The sequence below is a fragment of the Ischnura elegans genome, chromosome 12 (assembly GCF_921293095.1).
Source record: "Ischnura elegans chromosome 12, ioIscEleg1.1, whole genome shotgun sequence".
In the NCBI taxonomy this organism is placed as follows: Eukaryota; Metazoa; Arthropoda; class Insecta; order Odonata; family Coenagrionidae; genus Ischnura; species Ischnura elegans.
Genome location: NC_060257.1, coordinates 5,152,975 through 5,179,463, shown reverse-complemented (window position 1 = coordinate 5,179,463; position 26,489 = coordinate 5,152,975). Strand labels below are relative to the sequence as shown.

Sequence of the window (26,489 nt, the reverse complement as noted above, 5' to 3'; positions counted from 1 at the left end):
ATGACGGAAATATTCCACGATCAATCGATTCGTACGATATATTCAGTATCGAATGGTATCGAAGATCAAATTGTTTACTTTTGCCACCAATTTGAAAACTAATGGTAGAAGTAAATCGTTACATGAATTGAAAATACTTACCCCGTGCTGGAAGTGTAAAGTAAATAGTTGATAGCACTATATTTATATTCCAGCTAAAAGGAGATAAGCTTCACGGAGCAGCAGCACCTGCTACAGAAAAGGATGTTGATACGTTTCATTCTGTTACATCCCGAATATACTGATTAGGGCGGGACGACGATAGTAATCGTGCGTATTGGTGAGTGCTGTCTATACTTCCATGTTCCTTCCCAAAAAAGTTATTATGTTATAAATGATATTTTTGGTTCCTAAAATATACAGGAGTGGGCGATGAGAAGAGTTCAATGAATATATCAAAATAATGAAGAATGATCTGATGCGTTTTCGACATCCCATCTCAATTAATTGCTCTGGGTTCTTACACTAGGAGAGTTGCTCCATTACTGTGAGACACATTCATCCTCTCACCCGGTGGAAAACCTGAGGGCATTTCATTCGTATCAGTATGTTGAAATTATGTCTTGCAATCGTTAACCAAATGAGTATGTAAAACCAGCATCACACTGTGGCATAGGTTTTGATGAAGGCCTATCCATTTTTTACAATACAAACATTAAGTTACCGTGGAAAAGTTTGTTGCCCGTAACACAGAGCAAAACAACTGGAAGTAATGCATTTTTTGGCGCTGTTTGTCATCGCTAGGTGCCAATGGGTTTACCAGCCCCTATATGGGTTTCTTACCAGAATACTGAGTGTCCCAGGCTTCTGTCGGCCTTCTTCTTGATCATCACATTTAGGGAAGGCTAGTGATAGTTGTTAACAATCATCATGGTCATACAAAACACCACTTTAATTTTCCACGGCCGAATTTTCAGTGTAGCCTGTAGATGTGATTGAAGAATTATTTATTTAATGCAGTCCAAAAACAGCATAAGACCGATTACAGAGGACTCACAATAACAAAGAAAACTGTAAGCACTACTTAAACAACAATGAACAAAATAATATTCAACAGTATTATCAAATAAAGAACAAAGAATGGTGGTATTCCTAGGGTGGAGTGAGGAGTAGGGGGAAAATTACGACAAAGATGGTGCAAGATGACCAAGGGTTGAAAAAAAGGATCCAGATTGTGAACAGTAATGAATGGAGGACTGGGACACATTTTGAGTGGGAGTTAATGGAAGAGGGTAGTCTGAATAGAAAAGAACGTTTAGAGACAGAAAGGCGGGGTTTGAAACAATGTATGTAATAGGTCACTCGACTTCATTGTGTGCTAAGGAACATGAAGCAGGAAAAGACAAAGGTCAGATGATCTGTATTTGCCATTAATAATATTTAAGAAGAGTCTCCTATCATTGAGGACACGATGATCAACTAGAGTTGCAATACCAAGAGAGGATCTAATCATATACTGAGGGAAAGGTCACAAAAAGGCTTGTGGCCACAGCAAACAACAGAGAGGAAAAAATCCAACTGCATTCCAGGAGCTTTAATGATGAAAGTGGGGCCAGGCCATAACCCAGAATTGGGTGTATTAATTCAGGACCAGAGAGGCACAGGAAAAGAAGAAGGTGCATAGAGCAATTAAATCTGCTACCTCACTGTATAACGATACATCATACCCACCAAAGACCATGTGTGCTTAAATATGTTCATGGAAAAGCAGCTTAGAGTAAAAAAATAACCCCTAAATCCTTCTGAGGTGACTGAGGGAATATTATACCCAGGTAGTCGGTAATTATGGCCAGGTGTGACGAGTATCATTGATAGATAATTTTGCCGAAAGCTTTAGCAAAATCTGTTGCATACATCCAGCCTCAATGCAATATTTGTGCAAAATGGACAGATTTGTACCTGCAGATGATCCAGGAAGGAAACGATGCTGTTCGTCAGACATGAAAGGAAGAGAAGAAGACAATGGACATCGATGAATGATGTGCTCACAAGCACTTGATAGAATTGGCAAAATTGAAGTATGATGGAAGAAATGTCAGAGAAAAAGGAATATAAGATTCTACTGAATATTTTCTTTCAAGATTTGAAGAGAGGGCAAATGCTGCCAATTTGTCAGTCATTGTCAGAGGGGAAGTATGCCATTGAAAAAAATCAGTTCAAAATGATGGACAGGGGTGCAGCCTAAGGAGGAGCTGTATTTTACAGAAACATCACAGCCAGCTGATCTGAACCAGTTGCACAGTTAGTTTCAAGGGATTTTAACAATTTAAGACATTCATTTGGAGTAGTGGAAAGTGAGGAGATAGAGTGGGAACTAACACATTTAATATCAAGATTAGAGGTATCCAAAAGTTAGTTAGAGGTTAGGATTTCCTTAATTCTTCTGCACCACGTAGTCATATTATAACGTATATTCAGCTTCAATATCACCCCTCTGAAAATATTGACACTTTTTTAAGTTTTGAAAAGACTGCAAGTTAAGGGTTTTCTTTGTAAAAAAAAATTATTTTTTCTGAGAACACATTGAGATTTATTGAAAAAAATCATAAAAAAAACGTCACACCCACAAAAAAATGTACAGATTCACAGCTGAAAGCAATGTAAATCAGAATGGCTTGAAACGCCTGGCCTGCTTCAAGACTGAAATTCTCTTTTTATCTTCTTCGAACTTCTGGCGCAGCTCTGCGATATCTGGAAAACAGAGGAAATAATGAATTTAGAATGCATGCAACAGCCACTCATCACAAACACAATAAGTCAATCATTCTTACGCTTCATTTTGGATTCTCTTATTTGGAATGTGTAAAAATTCAGCAACTCCTTCCGAGAGCGTTTTTGCCTCTCTCTCCCCATAACTTTCCTGTGCACACTTTCCTTGCGAGAAAACCCAGGGTTTCTTCCCCTAAAAAACAAATATTAAAAAAAGCAATCAAGAAACTGGCTGGAGTCCCACTAAACTATCTGTGAAATGAAATACTAGAACACAATTGGACACCCATCCTTGTGAATATTGTTATTACAAAATGAAGTGTTACAAGTCAAGTATGTGGCCAGGTGGTAACGGACAGAACAAAAATATAGAACGTCCAAATTACAAAAAGGCCCTCACAATTCAATTTTTTCAGCCTCACCACAAAAATCTAATGGCTAATTCTGGGATGAGCTCTAAAACCTCACCTATCCAAACCATGCTTTGGGTTGAATCACTAAGCCAGTGATGCATTCATCATCAGGGAGAGGAACTAGCATTCGTCCACCTTTGGCAAACCTAAGAAGGCTCCTTCATTCTAAATAGGATTTCCTATCTTTGAGGGAAATTTTGACTGAAGTAACATGCATAGCAGTATTATAACTTTATTAAGTTTTACAGAAATTTATTTCAACAACCCGAGTTTCAACTCAAACAGTCAATATCAAGGCCGCTAAAACAATAAAAATTTATGTAGAACCCTAAGACAGTGAAATAAATTTTTTTAAAGTTATTTTATTTCCATACATTGCTAGTGATGTGGTTCCGCAAAGTGAGCCTGAAAATGTGTTTCAAAATGTGAAAACCAATACATTAGACAAAATTGAGGAAAAATGATATGAAAAAGATAATTTCCTCAGGATAAGAAAGATGAAATTGTTGGCTTTGGGCTTGTTTGTTCGTAATCAAAATATTTAACAACGTCTCCAAACCTTTTAGTGACGGTGACCCAGCCTTCTTCATCAGCACCCTCTTCCTTCTCCTTCTGTCTCGACTCCCTCTCCTGTTCGTCATAATTGGCCATGAACGCGTCTATTTCTGCTTGAAGCACTGCACTATCCACAATTCTACCGTTGTACTCGGCAGCCCATTCTACATGAAAATATATTTCACTGGTTACTACAAGCTGACAGCAAAATATAAATTATAAAGTCACCAAGTATTAAGATTCATTCATTAAATTGCACACTGCTAAAGAAAAAATCAAGTTATTTATTACATTATTATTATATTTATTAGTTCTGAAGTTATTTAAAACAAGTCGATTCAAGATACAGTATTGATTCACCAATTGGTTGTTGATAATTTGGCATATTTTAGAGGAACTAGTTTGAATTAAATATATCAGAATGGCCAACTATACAAGAGGAAACCGAGGATATTTAAAATCAATTGACGTAACAAGAATAAATTATACTCGTGCAACTTACTTTCGCAACCAGTCAAAACAGGTAATCGGGAACTGGAGAGTAAAATTGGTTCTGCAGTAGACGATAACACTGTCTTAAGTCCAGAGGCTGATTCAAAGACGATATATGCCACTTTGAAACCCTGCATGACGAAAGATAACTTAAGGATAAAAATGACGTAAGAGTCTAAGGAATGATAAAAACAGAAATATGCGGCAATTGATTAACTAACATTGCAGCAACTACTAGAAAATCATATTTATTTGGAATTACCTTGACAGTAACACTTAAAATACACAGAACCACTGTCAATTTTCAAATTATACACACAGGAAACATATTCTGATTTGAAAAATAAATCAATAGCTACCTTTATTGATGACTTTCTGAAAACCTTTGACTGTTCCAAATCTGGCTCAGCAGAAGTGGGCTTTTTATGAAAATAAACACCAGTCACTCGACAACCACTTCTTTCCGAGAAGGCATTTCTCAGGCTCTCCTAATAAAAAAAGTATTAGTAAGAATAATCATGTCTTCAGTCAGTTCAAGAAATGTAAACAGCCAATGCATTAATCTGCGGGCAGTTAATCTTACCTCCGTGCAATAAGGTGGGACGTTCAACACAAATAGTGTTCTATGGGGGGGCTTACTCTCCGTTTTCTCTCTCACAGAATGTTCTTTAACATACAGAGAATGCTGAGCAGTATTCTCCTTCGAAAACTTCAGAGGAATCACTAAAAACCACAGAAGGAAACAAATAAGCCCTTTTGGTAAACCTCCAATTAGTGGGAATAAACACGAATTCCATTTCAGCGACTTAAATTCTTACCCTTGAATCCTTGTGTTTCCATTGCAATAACCATTCTTGGGATAATAAATCAGCTCATTTCTACACAAAACTCACATGGGCATCTTCAAAGGGATTCCATTGAAGGAGGCTTGAGAACATGAATGATTCGCGTTCCGTGTTTTGTCATTTCGTGCGCATTCAATTCGATCGCCAAAAGTGGCCGCGTAGTGGCGCTAATATGCAACGGTGTCCATAAACCTTGCTATGCCTTTCGCTGTGGGGGCGTTCGTACGAATTCCTTAAAAAAGCTTTCTTGTCATGAGAAAAAAAGTTTTATCATGAAATTTGAGCGAGTTATGATTAAAAATAAGATCAGTCCATACTTTTTTCTACGAATAAATCAGTGAAAACAACTCCTTATTACCACACTAGTTAAAATTGATCAATGCCCTTCAGAAGTTCTCTTTATTTAAGTATTGTTAATTGATCCTAGAAGTTTGGTTAATTTACAATTCTCAATTTTGAAAAAATTGGAGGTAAAATTAAAAATCCATTATCTACAATTTCGTTAAAAATGCTCTTTTTTCAAAATAACTCCAAAAAAGCTGGTGATATGAAAAAATGCAAGAGTAATGAAATTTAGCTTCTTTATTTTCAAATATTTTGGTTTGTTTAAATTTTCTGTATAATAAATATTTGGTGAGATATTGACCTCTATTTATAAGGGAGCTCCACCTTATTTAGGGTGTGATTCACAGACGGCACTGAAATTGCTCACTTTACGGTAAAGTGAGACTTCAGGAGAAATGACCCCTATTGTGACCCTCAGAGGTCAAAAAACCAACAATACGGATCTATGAACTGCCTACTCGACTTTGGCACCCTTCAAAACCTATGGTTTGACACGTTGGTTGCCATGATGGCCCGACGGTTAACGCTATGACCTTTGACCCCCATTGTGACCCTCGGAGGTCAATTAGTGAATAATACGGGGATTTGGACAATACCAATGACTTGACCTCTCAACCTTGACCTTGACCTTTTGACCTCTCAATTTGGGTCCAAACCAAAAATTTGAATTTGCCTTATGGGGTTTCAATGTTAAAAAAATCGAGATAGAAAAATGTCTGAAATTCATTGACCAAGATGTCAATTCTCAGGGTTTCGGACCCGAGAAACCCAAAAATAACACTTTTACTTACGACAATTCAACGGTTGACCCAGTAAGGTCACCGTCAAGGTCATAAGGGTGGCAAAAAGAATAGCATACCGACAAAGGTGTCGATCTGTGGGTTTTATAGGGTGCCCAAGTCATTGGTATTGTCCAAATCCCCGTATTATTCACTAATTGACCTCCGAGGGTCACAATGGGGGTCAAAGGTCATAGCGTTAACCGTCGGGCCATCATGGCAACCAACGTGTCAAACCATAGGTTTTGAAGGGTGCCAAAGTCGGTTAGGCAGTTCATAGATCCGTATTGTTGGTTTTTTGACCTCTGAGGGTCACAATAGGGGTCAAAGGTCATAGAGTTAAACGTCGTGCCATCATGACAACCAATGTGTCAAACCATAGGTTTTGAAGGGTGCCAAAGTCAGTTTGGCAGTTCATAGATCCGTATTGTTGGTTTTTTTGACCTCCGAGGGTCACAATGGGGGTCAAAGGTCATAGAGTTAAACGTCGTGCCGTCATGACAACCAACGTGTCAAACCTTAGGTTTTGAAGGGTGCCAAAGTCGGTTAGGCAGTTCATAGATCCGTATTGTTGGTTTTTTGACCTCCAAGGGTCAAAATGGGGGTCAAAGGTCGTAGAGTTAAACGTCGGGCCATCATGACAGTGTGGAACCATGGGTTTTAAAGGGTGCCCAAGTCAGTTTTGCAGTTCATAGTTCTGCATAACAGATTTTTTTGATCTCCCAAATTCATAATGGGGGTCAAAGGTCATAGAGAAAAAAATATGCAATGCGCTTACCCCCCCTTCCTTCCAAAAATGTTCTATTTCCTCGCAATCTTTTCCGGCTTCCCATACCCTTTTAGCCTCACGCCCCAGTTGATCGTTTATTTCTCTAAACATCCTTTTGATTTGCAGCTCAAAGTGAAAGACAAAACTCCGTTTAAAAAGATACTGGCTAAGTCTGAAACCATAAGGTAAAACATAAAAGAAATGGATACATGCAGCTTTTATTTTCTTCTCTTGAAGCTATGAAAATCTTCAGACGGAGACTGTATATATGGTAGCCATACAGTCTCCGTCTGAAGATTTTCATAGCTTCTTTTCTCTATGTTGGTGGTGGTTCTCGGGTATTGCTGTGTAGAAAACATTTTCACTCAACGTTTCACTCCTCCTACTGGGAGCGTTATCAAGAGAATGGAAGGAATTTATTCTCGTCCCGAGCTTATATATGTTTTTCGTTACCCATTGTTGTCCCGGATTTGAATTTTAGGCGATAGCCGTTGGTCATTATATTGGGCTAGGAACCCTCTCTATACACGGCTGAGGTTATACCCATCCTCCCTATTATAAAGTTATTAGGCCTTTTCGCTATCTCGATGGATTCACGTATAAGATGCGGATGATGCTCTTCCGTCTTCGCCAATACCCGTGTAGCGTTAAACATTATTTTATGCCCAGGGCTGGAGGCATAATGTTCAGCGACAGCTGAAGCGTCCCACCGATGAAGTTTTAACGCTCTTTCGTGCTCTTTAAGCCTTTGGGATATAGAACGCTTGCTCTGTCTGTCTCAGAGTAATAGAATAGAGGAACTCAATGCCGTAAAACTGTCATCTCTTCTGCCCATTGTTGATGCCTTAGACGAACACACAAAGAGAACACATTACCAAATTCAGCAGTGGCTTGGAAATAAAGCATTCAGCCGACAGACAGTTGGGGATGGTTCTTAAGGAAGGTTCATTGCACTCTGTTAAATTAAATAAACCGCCAGCACCTAGAGAACTTCTAAATATGATTTTTTGTAACTGTAAAAAAAGGGTGTGGCATTTCATGTGGCTGCAGAAAAGTTGGACTATATTTCAATTCAACTTGTTCTGGGTGCTCTGGTGAGAATTGTAACAACAGGGCACCTGTATTAGAAATGCACGAGGATGACGTCGACCACGATGATGATTATGTAAATTAAAATGATTCAAAAAATCATTTTTGTCTGAGTTTGTATAAGTTTTATTTTTGTCTATGTGTGTAAATATTCATAGTACTTTTGTTTGTAAAATTTTAAATGAACTGTGATTTGACTTTTTTCCTATATATGCCAGTTATAGTAGTTAATAAGCATTGCAAGTATATATTACATGGGATGGTTTTTAAGGGTTGACAATTTTCATAATGAAGTTGTACCTTGTTCAAGCAACAGCATTCTTAAATCAACACAATGTGATAATATAATTTATATTTTTCGGGTAAATAGTTTTTTTTTTACATTAGCCCCCAATTTTTGCCGGCCTCGGTGGCGTCGGGGTAAAGTCCCCGGCTGCTGACCTAGAGGTCGCGGGTTCGAATCCCGCCTGGGTGGATTGATCACCATCCAGGGCATGGATGTTTGTGATTGTCCATCAAGTTCATTGGAAGAGAGGACAACAATGTCCTAAATTCGCTTGAGAATATGAGAAGAAATAATAATAATAATAAAGGTTGATTTTAAGGGTTGAAATACTCTAAAATAATTTTCCAAACGCAAAAAAAAAATAATTATACAAATAATTTAAACTAAATTTTAACCGTATTTAGCTTTAAAATATAGTTCTATAAGTTCTAGCATTTAAGGGTAGTTTTCACCCCTAAAAAATAAAAAGTGCCCTTCGGCACAATATAGATTTTGAAGTAGGGGGTAGGTATATGATTAGTCTAATCCCAAATTTTTATTCAAATCGATTCAGTTTGAAAAAATTGCAAGGTTTTGAACTGTTATGAGCTTCGTTTCCTGGACTAATTGTTGGTTGGAAATATTTTTTGTGTGAAATGTTAATAATTTTAGCCAATTTTACTCCTTTTTGTGCTGCATGTGTGATCATTTTTTTATCCATTTTGTCATCCTGCATTTATTTTAGCCAGATGGTAATTGGAGTAATGAATTTGCTTTACTGTGTAGTGCATCATGGTGGTTAATGACTTACAAACATTGAGCTTTTAATTCACATAGGTGCCTCAGAGACTAATTAAGGAGTTTAAAGTATGCACAAAAATAATTGGGGACAGTGAGTTACATCCATAAGTAAGCGCTTGTTACCTTTACCAGTGCTGCAGTTGGGAAAAAAAATTAGGTGGTATTCACCAAAAATTGCCAACAGTTGAACATGTATTATACATGCGACCATGATTGAAATGTCAAACTCTAACTCTTGTATTAATTCCAAGATGTACCACGAGATAACTCTGAACAAGTGCATAAATAATAATTTCCAATTTTTCTTTCTGAAATCCATTGCACAATTTACAGTAGGGCTATTTTTTACAGATTTAAAAATGTAGTTTAACAGGTACGCTTATAATGAGTTCGAATTTTAGTGGGTACGCCATACCGGCCCAACTACAGCACTGACCTTTACTGAGCAATTACCAATTGAGATGACTGTAATCTCAGTTTTCATTGATAAATTATTGTGTTATGGCCAAAATAACAAATACTTATCAGTACTTCATTTCCAAACTATACCTCAGGAAAAAAAATTCCCATATCACTGAGGTCTTCATAACATGATTGCACATGTCACATTTGATCAGTATGACATCCTAAATGTTTGATCTAGCTATCCTTTCGCATTGGGGTACACTATTAAAGGCATGTTATATCTCATTTTTAAAATTATTTATATTGCGTACATTGTTTTTGCACCTTTCTACCCATCTTTTAAGGTGTTATAAAAAAATATTTTGGTGATTTAGCTGATGTAGGTACAGTTGTTCAACAGAGGATAGAGTACATTTATGTATGCATGTACATTTGAGTGTTGCTTGGACAGTCTACTTTATCCAGCAAGACTGTCGTTGGGTATCCATCTGCATCCACACAGAATGATTTTTTGCCCGAAACCTGTTTTGCATTGTAATTTCCATTTCCATTGCAGGTGAGATACAGAGGTCTTTCATTTAGTTTAAATAGCTTTGTATCTCGAGCACAGTCTGAAATGACAGGAAAAAAACATGATTACCTGTAAGTTAATTTTTGTATTTATTTCAAAAAGACACATATTTTTCTTGATAACAGGAGTTATGCTGAATTTATATTTTAGGTTTAACAGTTGACTGTCATAATTTTTTATTGTGTAGATTTATATTTATGAGTTTTGTGTGCCTCATTAATACAGTTGTTCTAATGATGCAACAAAAGTACATCGGAGTTCACAAAAAACAAACTATGTATGCGGAGCTCTCTACACATATCATAAAGAAGACAATAATACTATAAAATATTTTCTCCGAAAAAAGCAAATAGACAAATACATTAATACCCCGTCTGTTCAGTTACTGATGTCTTGTTATCCCTTTAGATTTCGTAATAAAAAAAAATGATGTGGTTCTGACTTTTGGTGAAGTAACCACTTCTTTCAATTAGGTACCTATTTAAACCTTTGAGCGGGATGAACGTGTGTACATACTAATGCATTCAAGTGTCTCATAGTCTTAAAGAATGTAGACAAATGTATGAATGGGTCAGTTTAAATCTTATTCAGTTGGCTCTATTAGATCTAAAAATTATAACCACAATTGACTACAAAGCCAAAAAGAATTTAAACTGAAATTATAACCAATTTGAAAACTTTTCTGGAGAGCTATGCTTAATGGTTACTTTAAATAGAGTTATTTTTTACTTTAAATCATTTGCAAGTTAACTTGATGTGTTTTCTATTCTTTTTTCTGCTTACAGCACCCCAAGGAAAATCATTTAAAGCTTTTTAAAACTAAGTATTAAAAATGAAACACTAGTTTAAGGACCTGAACCAGGAACAGGGAGCAAGAAATGTTGCTTGGAACTGGACTGGAATTGGAACAGACTAAAGAGTGGCACCAATTAATTCTTACTAATATCTAACACAAAGCAGTTTTTTTCTGACTGACTAGCTGTTACACTAGAATATCAATACACAGCCCAAGTTGCTTCTTTAACGTAGATACAGCCATGAAATGTCCAGGATATATTCCTTGTTCAGTGGAAATTTTTGCAGGAATAAGGTAGAGAATGGCATTGGCAGAGGAGATGTTTGTGAACAGGAAGGGGCTTATTGTTTGATACTAAATATGGGTCTTCAAACCGACTTATCCAAGGGTGGTAACTTCAATGAAATGAAAAACGCTGAAAGTGGACTGTATTAACAAATAGAAATGGTTCACATCACGGAATAGATGCATCTCGGCTGGTGCCACGCGAACACTGCCCCCTTGTCTATGTGTCTCAGAGTGTGTGGCCCTCGCACCATGTCAACTCACCCAAGGGCCTCCCCCAAGGCCCCATCGAAGGCCCCACCCCAGGCCTCCACTCATGCATCCATCATCGCAACCTCCGCTCACCCCAACCTTAAGGTCCAAACACTTATGAGAGGATCATTATGTAAGAGATGCGAAACGGGGGAATTGAGCTCTATGGCCTCAAAGACATTGCAAAAGGGGGGAAAAAAACTCAAATGGCTGAATAAAAATCTCCCAAAGCATGTCCTCCCTTCCAAGAAAACTTTTCACTGCGTTGGTGTCCGGGAAGGGGAGAGTTTCACCGCAGGGACGAAAACCCCAGCCTCTCAACCAGAATAGCCAAAGCCACGCACACATTCACTCACGCAAACAATCGAAACAAGTTCCTTTGTGAGGGCTGTAGGGACCTCAACTAACAATAAGACCTCTTGTTCCACAAAACCGGTAAATCTTCATTGGGAATGAATCGAATGAATATTGGTACAATTAAAATAAAATTTGAATGCATGAGGAATGGGATTGGGTTATTGCAAATATGTGCTCCATTCTCATTGAGTACAATACTATTTGGTATAAGTGATTAAGGCCACAATATATCCCAAAGAGCTGTGGACTGGAAACATATTGCTTTGCTTGAACTTATTAATGGGAAATGTGGAAGAATAAAATTTTAGTGTCCAGATTTGCTAATTTCAAGTCCAACTTACTGCAGTTTAGTATTGAAAGTTGATCAGCAGGGCATGCATAGCTTCCTATTGTGGTTTTGTCCTTCCATGTGCAGGTAATTCTGAAATTATGAAAATCAGCACTTGAGGTTACTTAGGATTTTCAGTGGCTAGTACTTGTTTTTTAATCTTTACATTGATTGCATGTTAGTAGAAAAAAACTGTACAGTTTCTCTTATTCTGTGGTTATGAATAACGAAACTCAATCATTCATTTGTTAAACCCCTCTTATATTTTATGTTATATTGATCCTTTACAAAATAGTGTGAACAGTGTATTCATCCTTTAAAAACTTTTCCATTAACTACCGTATGATATGTCATAAAAAACAAAGAAAAATGCTTATTTTAATGTTTTTTAAAGTTTTTTTTTTTCAAATTTCACCTCCTAAATCTTTTCAACGCCAGTGAAGTTTGTCTCTCTCTTGACCTTGATCGCTTAAATCGAAACGTCAGTTTTTTTCAATCAGAAGCAGATGACATTGGTAAAAGTCCTTTGAAAAGCGATAAATTTAGATAAGGGGTTGTTTTCCCCCAATTTAGGGGTTGCTCATAAAAATGGAGGGTGATAGAAAAAAAACAGAGGTCATTTTTGGATTCAGTGACCCAAAATTAGCCAGAAACACCCTAAATTGTAGCCGGGCATTTTTTGAACTATTTTTTGCAGAACAGTGTAATGTATCCCAAATGAAACAAAATATGTATTTAGTTTTTATATCAATTTCTGAGGCTTGGCTGATTATTTATCTGCTATAATACAAAATATTTTCCACTTAAATGTCAAGATAGCAACCACATTTATTATATTCTTGATTATATGGGCTATAACTTGCACCCATTAGATAATCATGATTTGACTTTGATAGAATAGCCACTCACTCACAGGACAAAAATGAACTTGAGACCATATGACTAATATTTTGATTACTCCAAAGATGATCATGCAAAGATGCTGTAATTGTGATTTTACCTCTTGGTCCTTAGTGGTAGATGCTGTGCCTTATTTATCCATCAAAGATGGCAACGCAAGACAAAATTGCTGCATTTCATTGCTAGGGGCCAAGATGGTTAGCGATTTCTCTTTGTCCCACTTACCTATCGCCTGTTATTTGATAACTTCCATAGCTTCCATCTGGGTCGCAATTTTCAATGCCGAGGTTGGTGTTTTTGGTGCCGTGCTTCACCAGGATGTCTCTGATTCTTCCGGCAGCCACTGCTGAGCTCTCACATTCCCGCAGATACTGGTAGCCAACCTCTGCCTTCAAGTCTATTTTGGCATCCATGTGTAAAATAGAAATGTCATTTGTAGGATCCCAGACCTTCCTAGCGGATCAATGGTAGCAAGAGTTCTTGTGTTACCCACTGGGGGTCAATTACTCTGACTATTCGAGGGCTTAGTCTGCCATTATCTTCAGGGTAGTGGAGCAGGTAGAAGTTAAACCAGAGAATTTACTATGTAGCTGCTCCATGTACCTGAAGACAATGGTAGACTATGCCTTCGAAACATCGGAAGAAATTAACCCTCTGATCCAATTGGCAACCTAAGAACTCTTCCTGCCAGAAATTATGTCTAGTTAAAAGCTTAGAAGGTGGATGGGCTCAAAGTAGTGAATACAACTCAAAGTTAGGGGAATGTATGCAAGGGTAGGAGATAATGATTTTTAACAGTCTGATCTGTACGGAATTTTAGAGTTGCCCCTCCCTCCATTATCAGCACTGGTGGTATTAATATTTACATCCTTATAGCACAAACTTTTTATGTTAGATGCTGTGGAAAAATATATAAATTACAATAAAATATGTAATTTTTTATTTCAAAATGTATTTTCTAAAAGTTTGTAACTCTAATTTGGCGCGTCGTAAAAATGATAAAGGTTTTGTGATCCAGAGTTAAACTACCTGGAGCTCAAAAAGCCTTCACTGATAACATATATTGTACTGCTGCACCTGAAAGCTTCCAGCCACATACTTAGTGGGAGTCACTTACAGCAGGGTAGCAGGGCCACCATTTCGGCAGGGGTTGATACTGATTGTGGCTCTCCCGTTTTGATGTCAGCACACCAGCAAAATCCATCGTCACACTGCAAGCGTTCATAGTTACCCCACTCATTGCAGTGCAGGGATATGTCTGATCTCTCTCCTTTATTTGCAATGCCTAATGCTTCTCTGCTGCATGCTTTGGTGCCATCACATGAAGTCATGCAAAGAAAATAAGTGCGTGGATAGATTCTTGTATGTGAAGAGTGAGACTGCGCCTCAGATATGCAGCAGGGATCCGTCTCATAATGATGCTATCTGGTGACTCAATTCATTGCTAAGAAAAGATAAATGTCAAAACCTGCTACGTATATTAAGAGAAGAGAGTGTTTGACATGAATGAGGCTGTGAGTTGCTAGAGACTTTAAAACAAGCGACTCGGGAAAAAAAGGTTTCATATATATCTAAGCATAGAGGCATTTTTATCTATATGTATAGATATCCATTAGATGAACATATTATTTTTATCATTAAGAATTCTAATAAATGCTAGGTCAAAGTTGGGCTGCAAAGCGACTCAAAGTGCTAGCCTAAGTTTGTTTTTCTTACAGGTTAGTTGCTGATATCCTAACATCTTCCACTAAATGCCCATTGAGGTGGATTATGGCATAGTGTGCAGATGCAGATGGATAGCACCTGGCTGGTATTTGTCATTTGACTTCATTTGTGGCAATTTTTGTAAAATGCTTGACTTTATCACTTTATTAGAGCATTAATTTCCATTGTTAAATTATTCTACTGATGAAGATAGGTTTCCATGGAGTAATTAAGAAAAGTTCTGACTGTCTTCTCTCCCTTCATGGACTTATCTCTTTAATTCACAATAAGACATACTCCATTTCATTCTATCTAAAAATCCTATTCTCTTCCTTCCCCTCACTCATTTACCCATTTATTCTTCCCTCTAACATCAATATCCATCCCCTGCTCAGCACTCGCTCTATTCATATGTGCTGTCTTTTCCGTATCTCATCTAGAAGCTGCCTCTCCTCACCCACCATGTCCAGCACTTCATCGTTCCCCCTCCTCTCTGTCCATTTCACCTTCTCCATTCTCCTCCATACCCACATCTCGAATGCCTCCGCTCTTCCCTCGTCCTCCTTTCTTTGTGTCGTTGTTCCCAGGCCGTAAAGCACTGCACTATAGATCAAACTCTTCACTAATCTTTCCCATGAACTCTTACTTAACGATCCTCTCCCGAGCTCCTTACTGTTCATGAACCTTAGCTAATTCAAATTTCTGCATAGCAGTGCTGGATTTGTGAATGGGCCAGGAATATGTTATCAATTGTTATCTTGTGCTTAGCATATTAATTAACTGAATACTCCATGAATTTATTACATTTACTCATTTAGAAAGTTGAGACTTTTTTCGGATCCTCAAATTGTCATGTTATTCATATTCAAAAGAATGGTAGGACTGAAGAATTTTACTGGCATGGTTAAAGGGTGTCATCAGAGAGTGACTGGTTGGAATTTATTGGCATTTCCATTAACACTAGTAGTAATTCTTATCATGATGGAATTTCTAACCATTATTGCTGATTATTTTGTTGCAATAATGCTACAGCAGCTGCTATGCAAGTCAGAGACTTGCATGAGCGGGAGTTATGTTGAGGAGTGGACTTTGGTTCTCCGTGAGTCTTGAAAGGAGGGAAATGTACATGGAGATGTGCTGCTTCCTCGAGGGTTGGGGGCAGTGGGGTGAGGTGGGTGGGAGCTTTTATCGGAGATGATTGTCCAACTCCCATCAGCCGATCTCTAGAGAATTCATCTTGGCATTATTCGAGTGGTCTGGAAATCCAAGAAAAATTGTTAATATGCCAGCAAGGAGGGGTGGCAATAGAGCAAGCAGGGAAATGGTTCCTTGATTCGATTCCTTGGGCTGCTAAAAACCCATTTATTCATTTGTAGGATTGCTGCTTAAGAGTAGAAATGGGTCAGAAGGCATAATTGGAAGGTAGGACTGGAGACAGGTTCCAGGTAGGTAGCGTTCTGGCATTAGAATCTCAGGCTTTTTGAGTCTGAAGCATTTTTGCTGTCCTTTGCACAAATTCCATTCACTTAAGTCTTGCAGTGAATTCCGATCAAATGTGGCTAAGATTAAATGAATCATCTAAAGGAATCCAAGTGTTATTGATTTGCCAAACCCTTATGGTACCTATGTGATCCTTGAATGAGCTATGCAGTCCTGTGACCCACATAATTGGAACATGGCAATTTACCTATGTCCTTGATATGTATATGCTGGAATAATTTTGAATTCCTTACCACATGTCATATCCACAGGATTGCTTCTCCACGCCTCTCCGAATATCCTCTTTCCATCTTGGCTGTAGCAAAACCATCTGTTGAGGGTTAATGACAAGGGATGAAGCTATTTGTAAAGTTCAAGAGTTTAATTTATAAACGGTAGGCCTATTGACTGAACTTACCTTCCTGATATGAAGTCACCTTTTTGTTGAACAGGCGAATATTCTCCATTTGGTTCACAGGATGGAATCCACAGGACATTGTTCAAGTATTTGTAGCCATCGCATGTTTCTTGGGGAAAATGTTTCACAGAATATTTTATATTCTTATAACAAAATGGTCAAGGTATAACAAAATGTTCCTTAAGAAAATATGTACCTTGACCTAATTATTGGAAATGATCTGTTGAAAAATTATTCCTTATTTTTTTGTGATTGGAGTTTACCATACACTCTTGTTTTTGTGGACATGCCCTCGGTTAAATGTAGTTGTAAAGTGACTGCTTTTAGGCTTAACATTTTTCCTCAGCCTATATCAGCTCTAATCAAGTTGATTTGAGGAGAAAATTGATAGCAAGTGTAATATGCTATGGAAATTAAAAAATCAATTATTTCATCAACTGCTGCAAAACTCTCATATTGGTTATTAATTGAGGAAATAATATCGATCTCATCTTGTCGGAGCCATTTTTAAGCATTTTGTCAAAAATGTTTGCATCAATTTGAGACATCAATTCTCAAAGAATGAATGAAATATAATGATTTCTCTGGGATGGCATGGCAGTATAATGATAATTTCATATTTTGACTACAACAAGAGCTTGCGTCAAAGTATCCCTGTTTATAGTCAAGCAAACAAATCCTTAATCTTATGGTATACTGTGCTATTTCTGTTAAATTTGATGCCCATAAATATCTTTTTGAGGGTTGATGAGTGTTATGTATTAGGATTCAGCATCAATGTTGCATTTGAATGGGAACTGACTATGAATCCTCCAAAGTCTTTATTTTTACCAGGCTTCTCATTTTGAGGAAAGCATATTAACCCTATAACTGTTATGAAATAAGAAAGAAAAATGTAAAATTGGCTGCAGTATAATACCTTTGTCAGCAATACATTTGTAAGATTGAGTCGTATCGATGTATTCACAGGAAAGGCCGGGTGAGCAATGCTTGGAGACAAATATTCCGTTCTCTACCGTGAAGTCATAGTGTCCTTGCTTTCCATCATCACATTCTTCGTTTAGACCTGAAATGATCACAGAAATTTCTCTGAATGTGCTCTTTTTTTAATCTAAGTGAGGGATGTGTAGATACATGCACTAATTGTCTTCTACTCAAGGTCCCATTAGTAGTGCCCTTGGCCTTGCTTGGTGGGGTTTATAGATCCTCATTTTGGTAAGGGGAGGGCCCTCCATTATGCAGACTGCCCCATTGATTGTGTCTCATTTATGACCTCTAATAGGGTGGTTTCCTATTATTTTTTATTGCTTTAATCGAAAGATTATTACTCCTGGAGTACGTATTTCACGGTTTTAGATTTTTAAACGACAACATCTATTTTTCGCGATTAAATGAAAAGTGAAAATTTTCAAGCGCGCGAAAACGCGACGCGTTTCCTAGGTCCACTGAAGTGTCGATGAAGAACAAAGAAGGCCGCTACTACCCGAGAATAATCAGGGAGGCAATTGAAATCGCCACAACAACAAAGAACTTCAACCTTGAAGACGGCTACACTCTCTCCAGCGCGAGGAAACGGGTCCTCAAAGATCGCAACCAATCAAGGCACACCTCCACAAAAAAGGCGGAAAACGGGGTGTATATAATATGAACAACTTTATGCATCTTTTCAGTGACATCAAAACTATCGAAAAACTTGCCCAAAATCCTTGCATCTGGGCGGAGACCTCAATGGCAAAAATACCGACTGGGACTTCAAAACTTTCACCAGAAAAGCGAAATATAAAAACACCACAAAAACCTACTATGGAACTGAAGAAATCCCTGATTCCAAGGAGGTAAAATTCCTAGGAATAATGCTGGATCCAAAGCTCTCTTAGAACAATCATATAGCTTACGCCACCAATAAGACACAAGCAGCAAACAATTCCCTCAACCCTCTGCTCAACAGGAGAAGCCGAATGAAACTCGACACCAAAAGAACAATCTACCTTGCCATGTTAGGCCCTCTTCTCACTTACAGCTACCCAGCATGGGCAGGGACTTCATACTCCAATCTAAGCAAACTATACGTCAGCCAAAACAAGATACTCAGACGAATTGTTGATGCACCATGGTTCCTCAGAAATGACTATATCGCAAATAACCTAAACATTCCTCCCCTCTCCCAACACCTAACCAACCTAAAGGACAAATTTGAAAAATCACTAAATACAATAGACAACACTCTCATACACGACATATGGGACTACCATCTTTTCAGTGGACCTGAGGAAGCCAACTGAAATGTAGGGGAAATATTGTCCTAAAAATGGATAAACGCGGAAGAATACCCGGAAAATCACCAGATATCATCATAATCTCCGCGGAAGCTTACTTGGAAACTATTGAACCGCTCGTTCACATCACTGGGCCTTAGGTCGTAGGCGGCGGAAGACTGACTTGATGTTTGTGTGTTCATTGATGTTGCCACTTGGTCCTCCACCTCTGGCAGCCCTTCCTTACTCTAGAATTTATACGCTATTATTATTAATAAAACATGTGCACCTTCCCATACACAATTTCGTCGATTTACCTGCGAAGCCAATATTTGCAGTAAATACGCCGCAAAAAGCATATTTTTTAACGATATATTTTTTTTACTCACGTCTCGAACTGAAAGCTTTGGTTGAATAAGTAATCGTCTCCAGAATCTCCCAAAGAACAAAGGAACATATTCACCAATAAAATAACTTTTTAACAATTTTATCAATTTACTTTTCATGCGTGAATAGATTATGTGAACATTCACGCCCATTCTAACATTGGCAACAACGTCCTCCAACGATACACCGCCTGAAAATAGCCAAAATTATTGAGTCCGTCGTGCATCGATACTTATTTGTCAATTTATCTGTAGCATTTTATAAAAGTAAAATAGTAAAAAAAATATAAAATTAATTTTTTGCGATAGATATGTTATGCTTCGTTAGTTTTTACCAGAAAGACTTCTGCCGGGAATTGCATTTGAAAAGGGATTTGAAAGTTTTCTTTACAGAGTAGCGCCATGCAAATTGCATTAACATATGAAAAAATATGATATAAAAGTGAAAAGCAAAGAAAAGAAAGCATATTTTTTCATGAAGAAAGCATTGGTGAAGTGGTATAGCACCCTTGTCCGAAACTTATTTTATTGCTGGCACTGATAACTCAACATTTTTATATATCTCACAGCGAGCATCATTGTAATATATGGTAATGAACAAATTGATAATATTAACAGTGACTCCAGAGATGCTACAAATACAGATCTAGAAGATACTCCGCAAACCAACAAAACAAAATCTGACGCAGAAATTGCCCATATGGTGATGGTAGAATTTATGCCACCTCCCATCCCACATAAATATTGTGGTGGATATATGTTATGGTAGAGAGGAAAGTTAACTTCAAAAGTAGCTTCAGTATTAATTGGGAAGCTGAGTAAGACAACGGTATTAATTAATCCGGTAAGCGGTATGGATTCTGGTTGTAGAGTTTGAGGAACGACCCACCGACTTAGTAGCAGTTCAAGTCTACAAGTCCGCTATCATTCGTATGGAGATAGAAGTAGACGAGGTAATAATAAGTGAAATGGCTGGTTTAAAAAAACCAAGTAATGATGGGGAAGTATAACGCCTCAGTCGGGGAGGGAGGAAGGGCTGGGAAATAGGAGATTTTGGGTTAGGAAACGCGAAACGAGCGGGAAGAGAAATCAAAAAAATATTGCAGGAGAAACAAGTTATTCGTCACAAAGACCTAGTCCAATTATCCTAAAGTGCAAAAGTCCACCAGGAAGAGTCCAAGGGATACGGAGATACATCAGAAAGACCACATAATAGTAAAACAGATGTAAAGGAATGGCGAAAAATATATCCCATTCTCCCTAAGGTGAACGAAACGAAACGAAATATTCAAAAGACTCGTAAAATAATAAAGGTGAGGAAATAGAACGTTGAAACTTTAATGGGAATGCGAGGATAGATTACTAGAAACCTCTGGAGATTCGTATGACAAAGAAAACTAGGATAACGAAGGAAATTAAAAAAGAAATGGCGGTGATAAGGAAGTGGAAGAACGTAGACACAGTACAGGGAAAATTCTAAGTAAACATAATCATCTATTACGGTGAGAAACTAAGAAGGGAGAAAGAATTGGTGGAAAACAAGGAGAGAGACTGCGAGGAAATGGAAAAGATTCAGAAGTAACGAGAGGTAGATGCGTTGTACGTCAAGGTGAAGTCGCTATCTGGCGGCAAAAGAGGACAAGCCATGTCAAAAATTAATGCTAAAAATGGAAGAATGCTAACTGAGCAAATCGAAGTTCAGAGTAGATGGATGGGGAAAGAGGAGGATCTGCATGGCATCGGAAACAGGCAGGAAAGATTTAACATGTAGAAGAAGCAGTGGTGTGGCATAATCTTGAGCCAAGGAAGAGGCCGCTTCTAAGACATGGAAATCAAGGGAGCTCTCCCTGATATGACCTTCGTCTCCCTGATTTCGCGACAATGGAAAATAAGGCAAAGTGGTAATGAGAATATTAAAGAGAAGAATAGAGAAAAGGACTATCGATTACTTGGGCGAAGATCAGTTTGTATTCAGAAAAGGTAAGTAAAGATGTTGTTGAAGTTTATTCGGGATTGCCACCGGATAAGGTTCTCCATCTCTGCCGACGTTTCGATGGCCATCGTCATCAAGCCCTGATGACGATGGACGACTCGGCCATCGAAACGTCGGCAGAGATGGAGAACCTTATCCGGTGGCAATCCCGAATAAACTTCAACAACATCATTTGCCGGGAAAACCTCAGATCTTTCTTCGGTAAGTAAAGATGCTATTGCGGTTATGAGGTCGCTCGTGAAGAGGAACCTAAGCTATAATCAGGTTGTGTTTGCCTTATTCGTGGATTTTGAAAAAGTATTTCATAGAGTGGACTGGACAAAATTATGGATATTCTCAAGAAAATAGGCGTCAGTTGGAGGGATAGGCGACTCATTTGTAATCTTCATTTGGCCAATACTGCGCAAGTGAAGGTAGCGGACGGAGAAACTGGGAGGGCAAGCTTTGCCCGAGTAGTAGGGCAAGACTTTTCACTATCTCCATTGTTTTCTGGAGTATACGCTGAGGTGATGGCAAGAGAAGCGTGGGATGAGGTGGGAACTGAAGTAAAAGTGGGAGGAATGATGTAAAATCAGTAAGGTTCACGGACGATCAGGCGTTGATTAGCCAGTCAGCAAGAGGGCTGATGAGTATAGTGGATGCATTAGACAAGAGATGCGATGAATATGGCATGAGGATTACTCACAAGAAGACTAAAGTCATAATTAAGTTAACCAAATTTCCAGGAAATATAAAATTATCCACGCAACGCTTTACTCCCTCCGAAGTAAATGTTACCATAGAGTAAGAATATATATGTTATATATGTTACCCAAAATTTATTAAAACAATTAATAATGTGTTAGTACAATCATAATTAAACTACTTGATAACCTTCTGGGGAGGGGTATTAAAGTTCGAGCAATTGGTTGCTGATTCTCCAAAAAGCAATAGCTTGATTGCTATCAAATATAATTTGAACCGTCCTTACCTATATTTGTAGATTTACAGTTCTCCCTTTACGTCATCATAACCTTTTCTAAGTATTCAAAATTTTCTACCCCATAAGAGGATATAAACCTAAAGAAGAAGCTGAAAACAATGCATTAAATTTAAGATCTACAAAAATTTATATTTTGCCGACGCGTAATTTTTCCGTTCAAACGCTCATTTATCTATGTAAGACGAAATTGTTTTCTTGATGGTCAGAAATTATAAGAGGATCAAATAGTTTAACATATTTTTTAAAGATTAAGTAAGTGGTAACTTATTGTAGAAAATCCAAATAAATTAATTGGTTGATAGTGCGTTTAATGCTCAATATATTTTTTTTGCACGGCAGGCTGAGATTTAACAAAAATTGCTATTTTTTCGAGCATTTATTATGTTTCGTATCTGGTCTCAGCTTACTAATTTTTTCAATTCGTATTGTCATTTGTTTTGAGGTATCCTACAGGCAAGACCTAAATGGGATTCCTACTTTATCCTAATTTATTTGAAATGCGCTCTTAATGATGATTCCACGGATAAATAAAAATAAATTGGTCAACTTATTATTTATGCGGTTCGTAAAGAGTCACGAGCTACGATTGAGACACAAGATAAAAGTAGGTGGACAAGAACGGAGAAAGTGAAGCGGACGTAGACGAAGAAGAACGACGAAGTGTAGGACATAGTAAGGGAGGAGAGAAAACTGTGTTACAGGAAAGAATGTTGGTTAAGTGAGAGATAGAAAGGAAATAAGAGATTTGATGGAAAGGAATTTCATAGTGAATTGAAGAGGAAATGATAGGAGGAAGTACAGCCAGAATGTTTAGTAAATACTCATTACAAACCTACCTTAATCGGTAGGTTACTTTAGTAATTATATATACATTTTGGCACATATTTTTGTACGGATTATAGTTATGAAATTTTTATAAGTGATTAAAATACCATAGCATGCGTCTTCGTTATCCCTAACGTCCAGTTGCAGCCTTCAGGAAGAAGAAATTTCCTCCCGAGATTCCACACTTGATGATTACTGTGAAATCCGATAAGGAAATATTTATCTGAAGCGAAGATCAAAAGTTTCTTTGAAATCCAGGGGAAACAGAATACTCCACGAAATATACGAAATAATATAGAAACGCATTGTATATTTTTCTTTTGTACTCCAAGTGGATTTAATAAAAAAATTAGATGGACAAGGCTTTATGGGAAAACCTCATGGACGAGAAGTTAAAAACATTTTACCTTCTTCCAGAAATACTTAAATTGGAAAAACTAAGAAATTAATATTTTTATGTATCGGGAGTTACGTTTTTCATTGAAAACGAAATCTCTAAAACATTTTGACGGGTTGAAACACCATGAAGAACAAACGATATTCTCAAAAATGTCAAGGAATAATAAAACTGTACCTTTCAATTCTTACTTGCCTGATTTTCTCGCTACTACATGAGATTGCTTTAATTAGTAACCAAATCAATTATTAGAAATTTTTTGAATACTTCCGGGTTTTTGGAGACGAAATTTCACCAATCTCTGTGCTCTACACTTCCGTAAATAATATCCATTTCCCAATCTCGAAGACCACCGTGTTGCCTTGAGATTCGTCTACTTCCATGCGGCGCAGAGGCTGAGCACGGTGACACTCGGCTGTTCAACAGTCGCAAACCCGAGCGAGAAGGTTCCCAAAATTTCAGTCATCTGAACCCATCCCCTCCACATCGCCTCCCCTCCCTTCCCTAAACACTGCCCCCTATGTTCCCTGCCTCGAGTCCAAGGCCAGTTGCTAGTCGGCTAGGCTCGCTAGCCACTAGGCCGAGTTTTTGAGGGGTGGGGGGAAAGATCCACAACTCGAAAGTGGCCGATGTATCCGGGAGCCTTAAGTATGAATGTCGGGAAATATCCCCGTACGTCGTATTTCTGGTTCCCCCTCCCGCCCGGTGAGGTGACCTTGAGGCGAGGCTTAGCGCTGATACGTCGCAGGATGCTAGCGGATAGCTGAGTACCTTGCGGAAAGGTAGCGCTTGGCTTAAAAAAGGTTTATTAATACCTTATCAAACGAAGAAAACTTTCCGAACTTAGCCAGTTTTAATAGGTGATTATTAAGACACGTTTCCCTGAGCTCTGTGCCTCATGCATGCATTGGTAACCTCAGACGAGGGGGCCTTCACAGACGTCACGTCTCCAGCTCGCTGCGTCGTCGCAGAAAAACTGAACCTGTTCAATTTTCTCTGCGTCAAGGCGGCAGTACGCCGACGATTTCGAATTGGTGTTTGTTTCTGGGTGTACAAATATGCAAGATTAGCTCTAATGGGAGTGGCAAATGCTATTTATTTCATTATTTACTATTATTTTGAAGTGTTCAGATTAGATATTTAGCATCTTTCCTAAACATAAGACAAATGTTAACCCTAAATTAGATTACAATCACTGAGGAGCATAGATTAGCGTAACTCGTACCCGTAAATGGTAACAAAAGCTAAATACAGCGTGAGAGGTGCTTTTTGGTAGCTAAGGTAGTTAAAATTCCATTTTATGTCCAATAATTGTGCCCTCATGATCTACTCAGTTAGAGCTATTTAGATAACATGACAAGGACAATCTGTTTGAATAATAGATATCATTAATAAATATTCCTGATAACATTCCACGTTACCCATGTTCATTGAGTGTATGTAATTAGCTATTTTTCGAATATTCCGAGTTAGGAAATAAAATTTTAAGGTCATAATAATGCATAGGCAAGGGCCATCACTGCATGCATTATTATCGACTTTATGGTCGCCATATTAACTTCAAATGCTATTTATAGTTAAGAAGAACATTTTATGAAATGAAATTGGGTAAACATGCAGAAATAAGGTCGTTAAAATTCCATTTTATATCCAATAATTGTGCCCTCATGATCTACTCAGAGCTATTTAGATAACATGACAAGGACAATCTGTTTGAACAATAGTTATCATTAATAAATATTCCTGATAGCATTCCACGTTACTCATGTTCATTGCGTGTTTGTAATTAGCTATTTTTCGAATATTCCGAGTTAGGAAATAAAATTTAAAGGTCATAATAATGCATAGGCAAGGGCCATCACTACATGCATTATTATCGACTTTATGGTCGCCATATTAACTTCAAATGCTATTTGTAGTTAAGAAGAACATTTTAAGAAATGAAATTGGGTAAACATGCAGAAAACAACATATTTATTGTGCGTTTGGTTCGAAATCATAAGATGATATGCTCACAGGCCGATTTTTAGGAGCCAACGCTTTTTGCCTTTCATTTGTTTTCGCAACGCAGACCTGTGAAGGGCTCCAACTTGCTGCGATGAGTTAGCTCCGCCCCCAAGTACGCAACGCCGAGCTATGAAGGCACCCTAACTCCTATCCTCTCGTGTAGAAACTAGGTCCCTGTGACGTCATGCGGAGTGGAATCGCATGGGCGCCAATCTGGCCTTTTTCAAATGAGGATAAAATTTGACCCTTGCCATTCGTCTAAACCGGTATTTCAAAAACCAAATAATTTGTGTATTATGAATACACTAATGGTGGGTAACGAATCGCAATCAATGCCTTTCGTTTTCTTTGATGAAGGAAACTACCCTATTCTACTCACTTTCTTTTGAGCTATATTTATGAAAATTGGCATACTCATCGGGAAAGATCTTATGTTTTGTTGAGTTTAAGTAGCATTTTACAATTTTGACCATTTGACCTCATAATGTACGTGGGTCCAAACCAAAATCTAAAAATTTGCCTTATTTGAGTTTAAATGTTAAAAAATTCGCGGTAAAAAAAGTCTGAATTTCATAGGGGATGATGTCAATTCTTAGTTTTTCAACATGAGAAAAATGAAAAAAAAAAAACACCAATATTTACGAAAATTCAATAGGGTGGTTTCCTATTATTTCTTATTGCCTAAATCGAAAGATTATTACTCCTGGAGTACGTATTTCACGCATTTAGATTTTTAAATGACGATATCTATTTTTCGCGATGAAAAGTGAAAAATTTCAAGCGCGCGAAAACGCGACGGGTAAGTATGAATGCCGGGAAATCTCTCCGTGGGTGCGGTCCAATGAATGCTACTTTCGCTACCAGACGCTACAGACGGAAGTGCTCCGGAGCACCGGTCCATAGGCGCTACGTTCGCTACGAGAATTTCTTTTCGGACCGGTCAGGAGCGAAGTCAAGATGGCGGAAATGAACGAGGGTGGGCAAACTGGGATTATGAAATCGAAGATGTGGTTTTAATTGCGAATTGAGGTGATTATGGTAATTGAAT

General features: G+C 37.9%; 2 protein-coding genes and 1 long non-coding RNA gene across 4 annotated transcripts in view; 1 reads left to right on the top strand and 2 right to left on the bottom strand.

The window, feature by feature from the left end:
• Nucleotides 1–44: 44 nt before the first annotated feature.
• Nucleotides 45–12,098, top strand: LOC124169174. The gene is made up of 4 exons (XR_006867047.1): nucleotides 45–104; nucleotides 195–319; nucleotides 10,063–10,148; nucleotides 10,863–12,098. It is a non-coding gene; the product is annotated as an uncharacterized LOC124169174 (long non-coding RNA).
• LOC124169173 (ribosomal RNA-processing protein 7 homolog A) lies at nucleotides 2,546–5,161 on the bottom strand. Of its 2 annotated transcripts, none has more exons than XM_046547685.1 (7): nucleotides 5,027–5,161; nucleotides 4,792–4,931; nucleotides 4,568–4,696; nucleotides 4,219–4,357; nucleotides 3,721–3,880; nucleotides 2,811–2,941; nucleotides 2,546–2,730 (listed from the first exon to the last, which is right to left on the bottom strand). In XM_046547685.1, exons 1-7 carry the CDS (start codon nucleotides 5,058–5,060, stop codon nucleotides 2,645–2,647), a joined length of 819 nt encoding a protein of 272 aa, XP_046403641.1. In that variant the 5' UTR covers nucleotides 5,061–5,161; the 3' UTR covers nucleotides 2,546–2,644. The 2 variants fall into 2 exon arrangements, with proteins under 2 accessions (XP_046403641.1, XP_046403642.1); XM_046547686.1 differs by having other exon boundaries at nucleotides 4,219–4,339; nucleotides 5,027–5,158.
• LOC124169171 overlaps nucleotides 9,593–26,489 on the bottom strand; it is a 31,906-nt gene continuing 15,009 nt past the window's right edge. The window contains exons 2-8 of the mRNA XM_046547682.1: nucleotides 17,516–17,662; nucleotides 16,597–16,705; nucleotides 16,433–16,509; nucleotides 14,113–14,301; nucleotides 13,221–13,392; nucleotides 12,109–12,188; nucleotides 9,593–10,117 (exon numbers count right to left, since the gene is read on the bottom strand). Of these exons, the coding sequence (XP_046403638.1) occupies nucleotides 9,921–10,117; nucleotides 12,109–12,188; nucleotides 13,221–13,392; nucleotides 14,113–14,301; nucleotides 16,433–16,509; nucleotides 16,597–16,705; nucleotides 17,516–17,662 (971 nt within the window). The 3' untranslated portion in view covers nucleotides 9,593–9,920. The remainder of the gene's footprint in view (nucleotides 10,118–12,108; nucleotides 12,189–13,220; nucleotides 13,393–14,112; nucleotides 14,302–16,432; nucleotides 16,510–16,596; nucleotides 16,706–17,515; nucleotides 17,663–26,489) is intronic.

Bases quoted from the DNA above. Each gene is read 5' to 3' on its own strand.
- LOC124169173 (XM_046547685.1), bottom strand. From the start codon at position 5,060: ATGGTTATTGCAATGGAAACACAAGGATTCAAGG. The intron at 4,697-4,791 runs GTAAGATTAACT...TTTTTTTATTAG, and splicing joins TCCCACCTTATTGCACGGAG to GAGAGCCTGAGAAATGCCTT. The intron at 3,881-4,218 runs GTAAGTTGCACG...ATTTTCATGTAG, and splicing joins TGTTTTGACTGGTTGCGAAA to AATGGGCTGCCGAGTACAAC.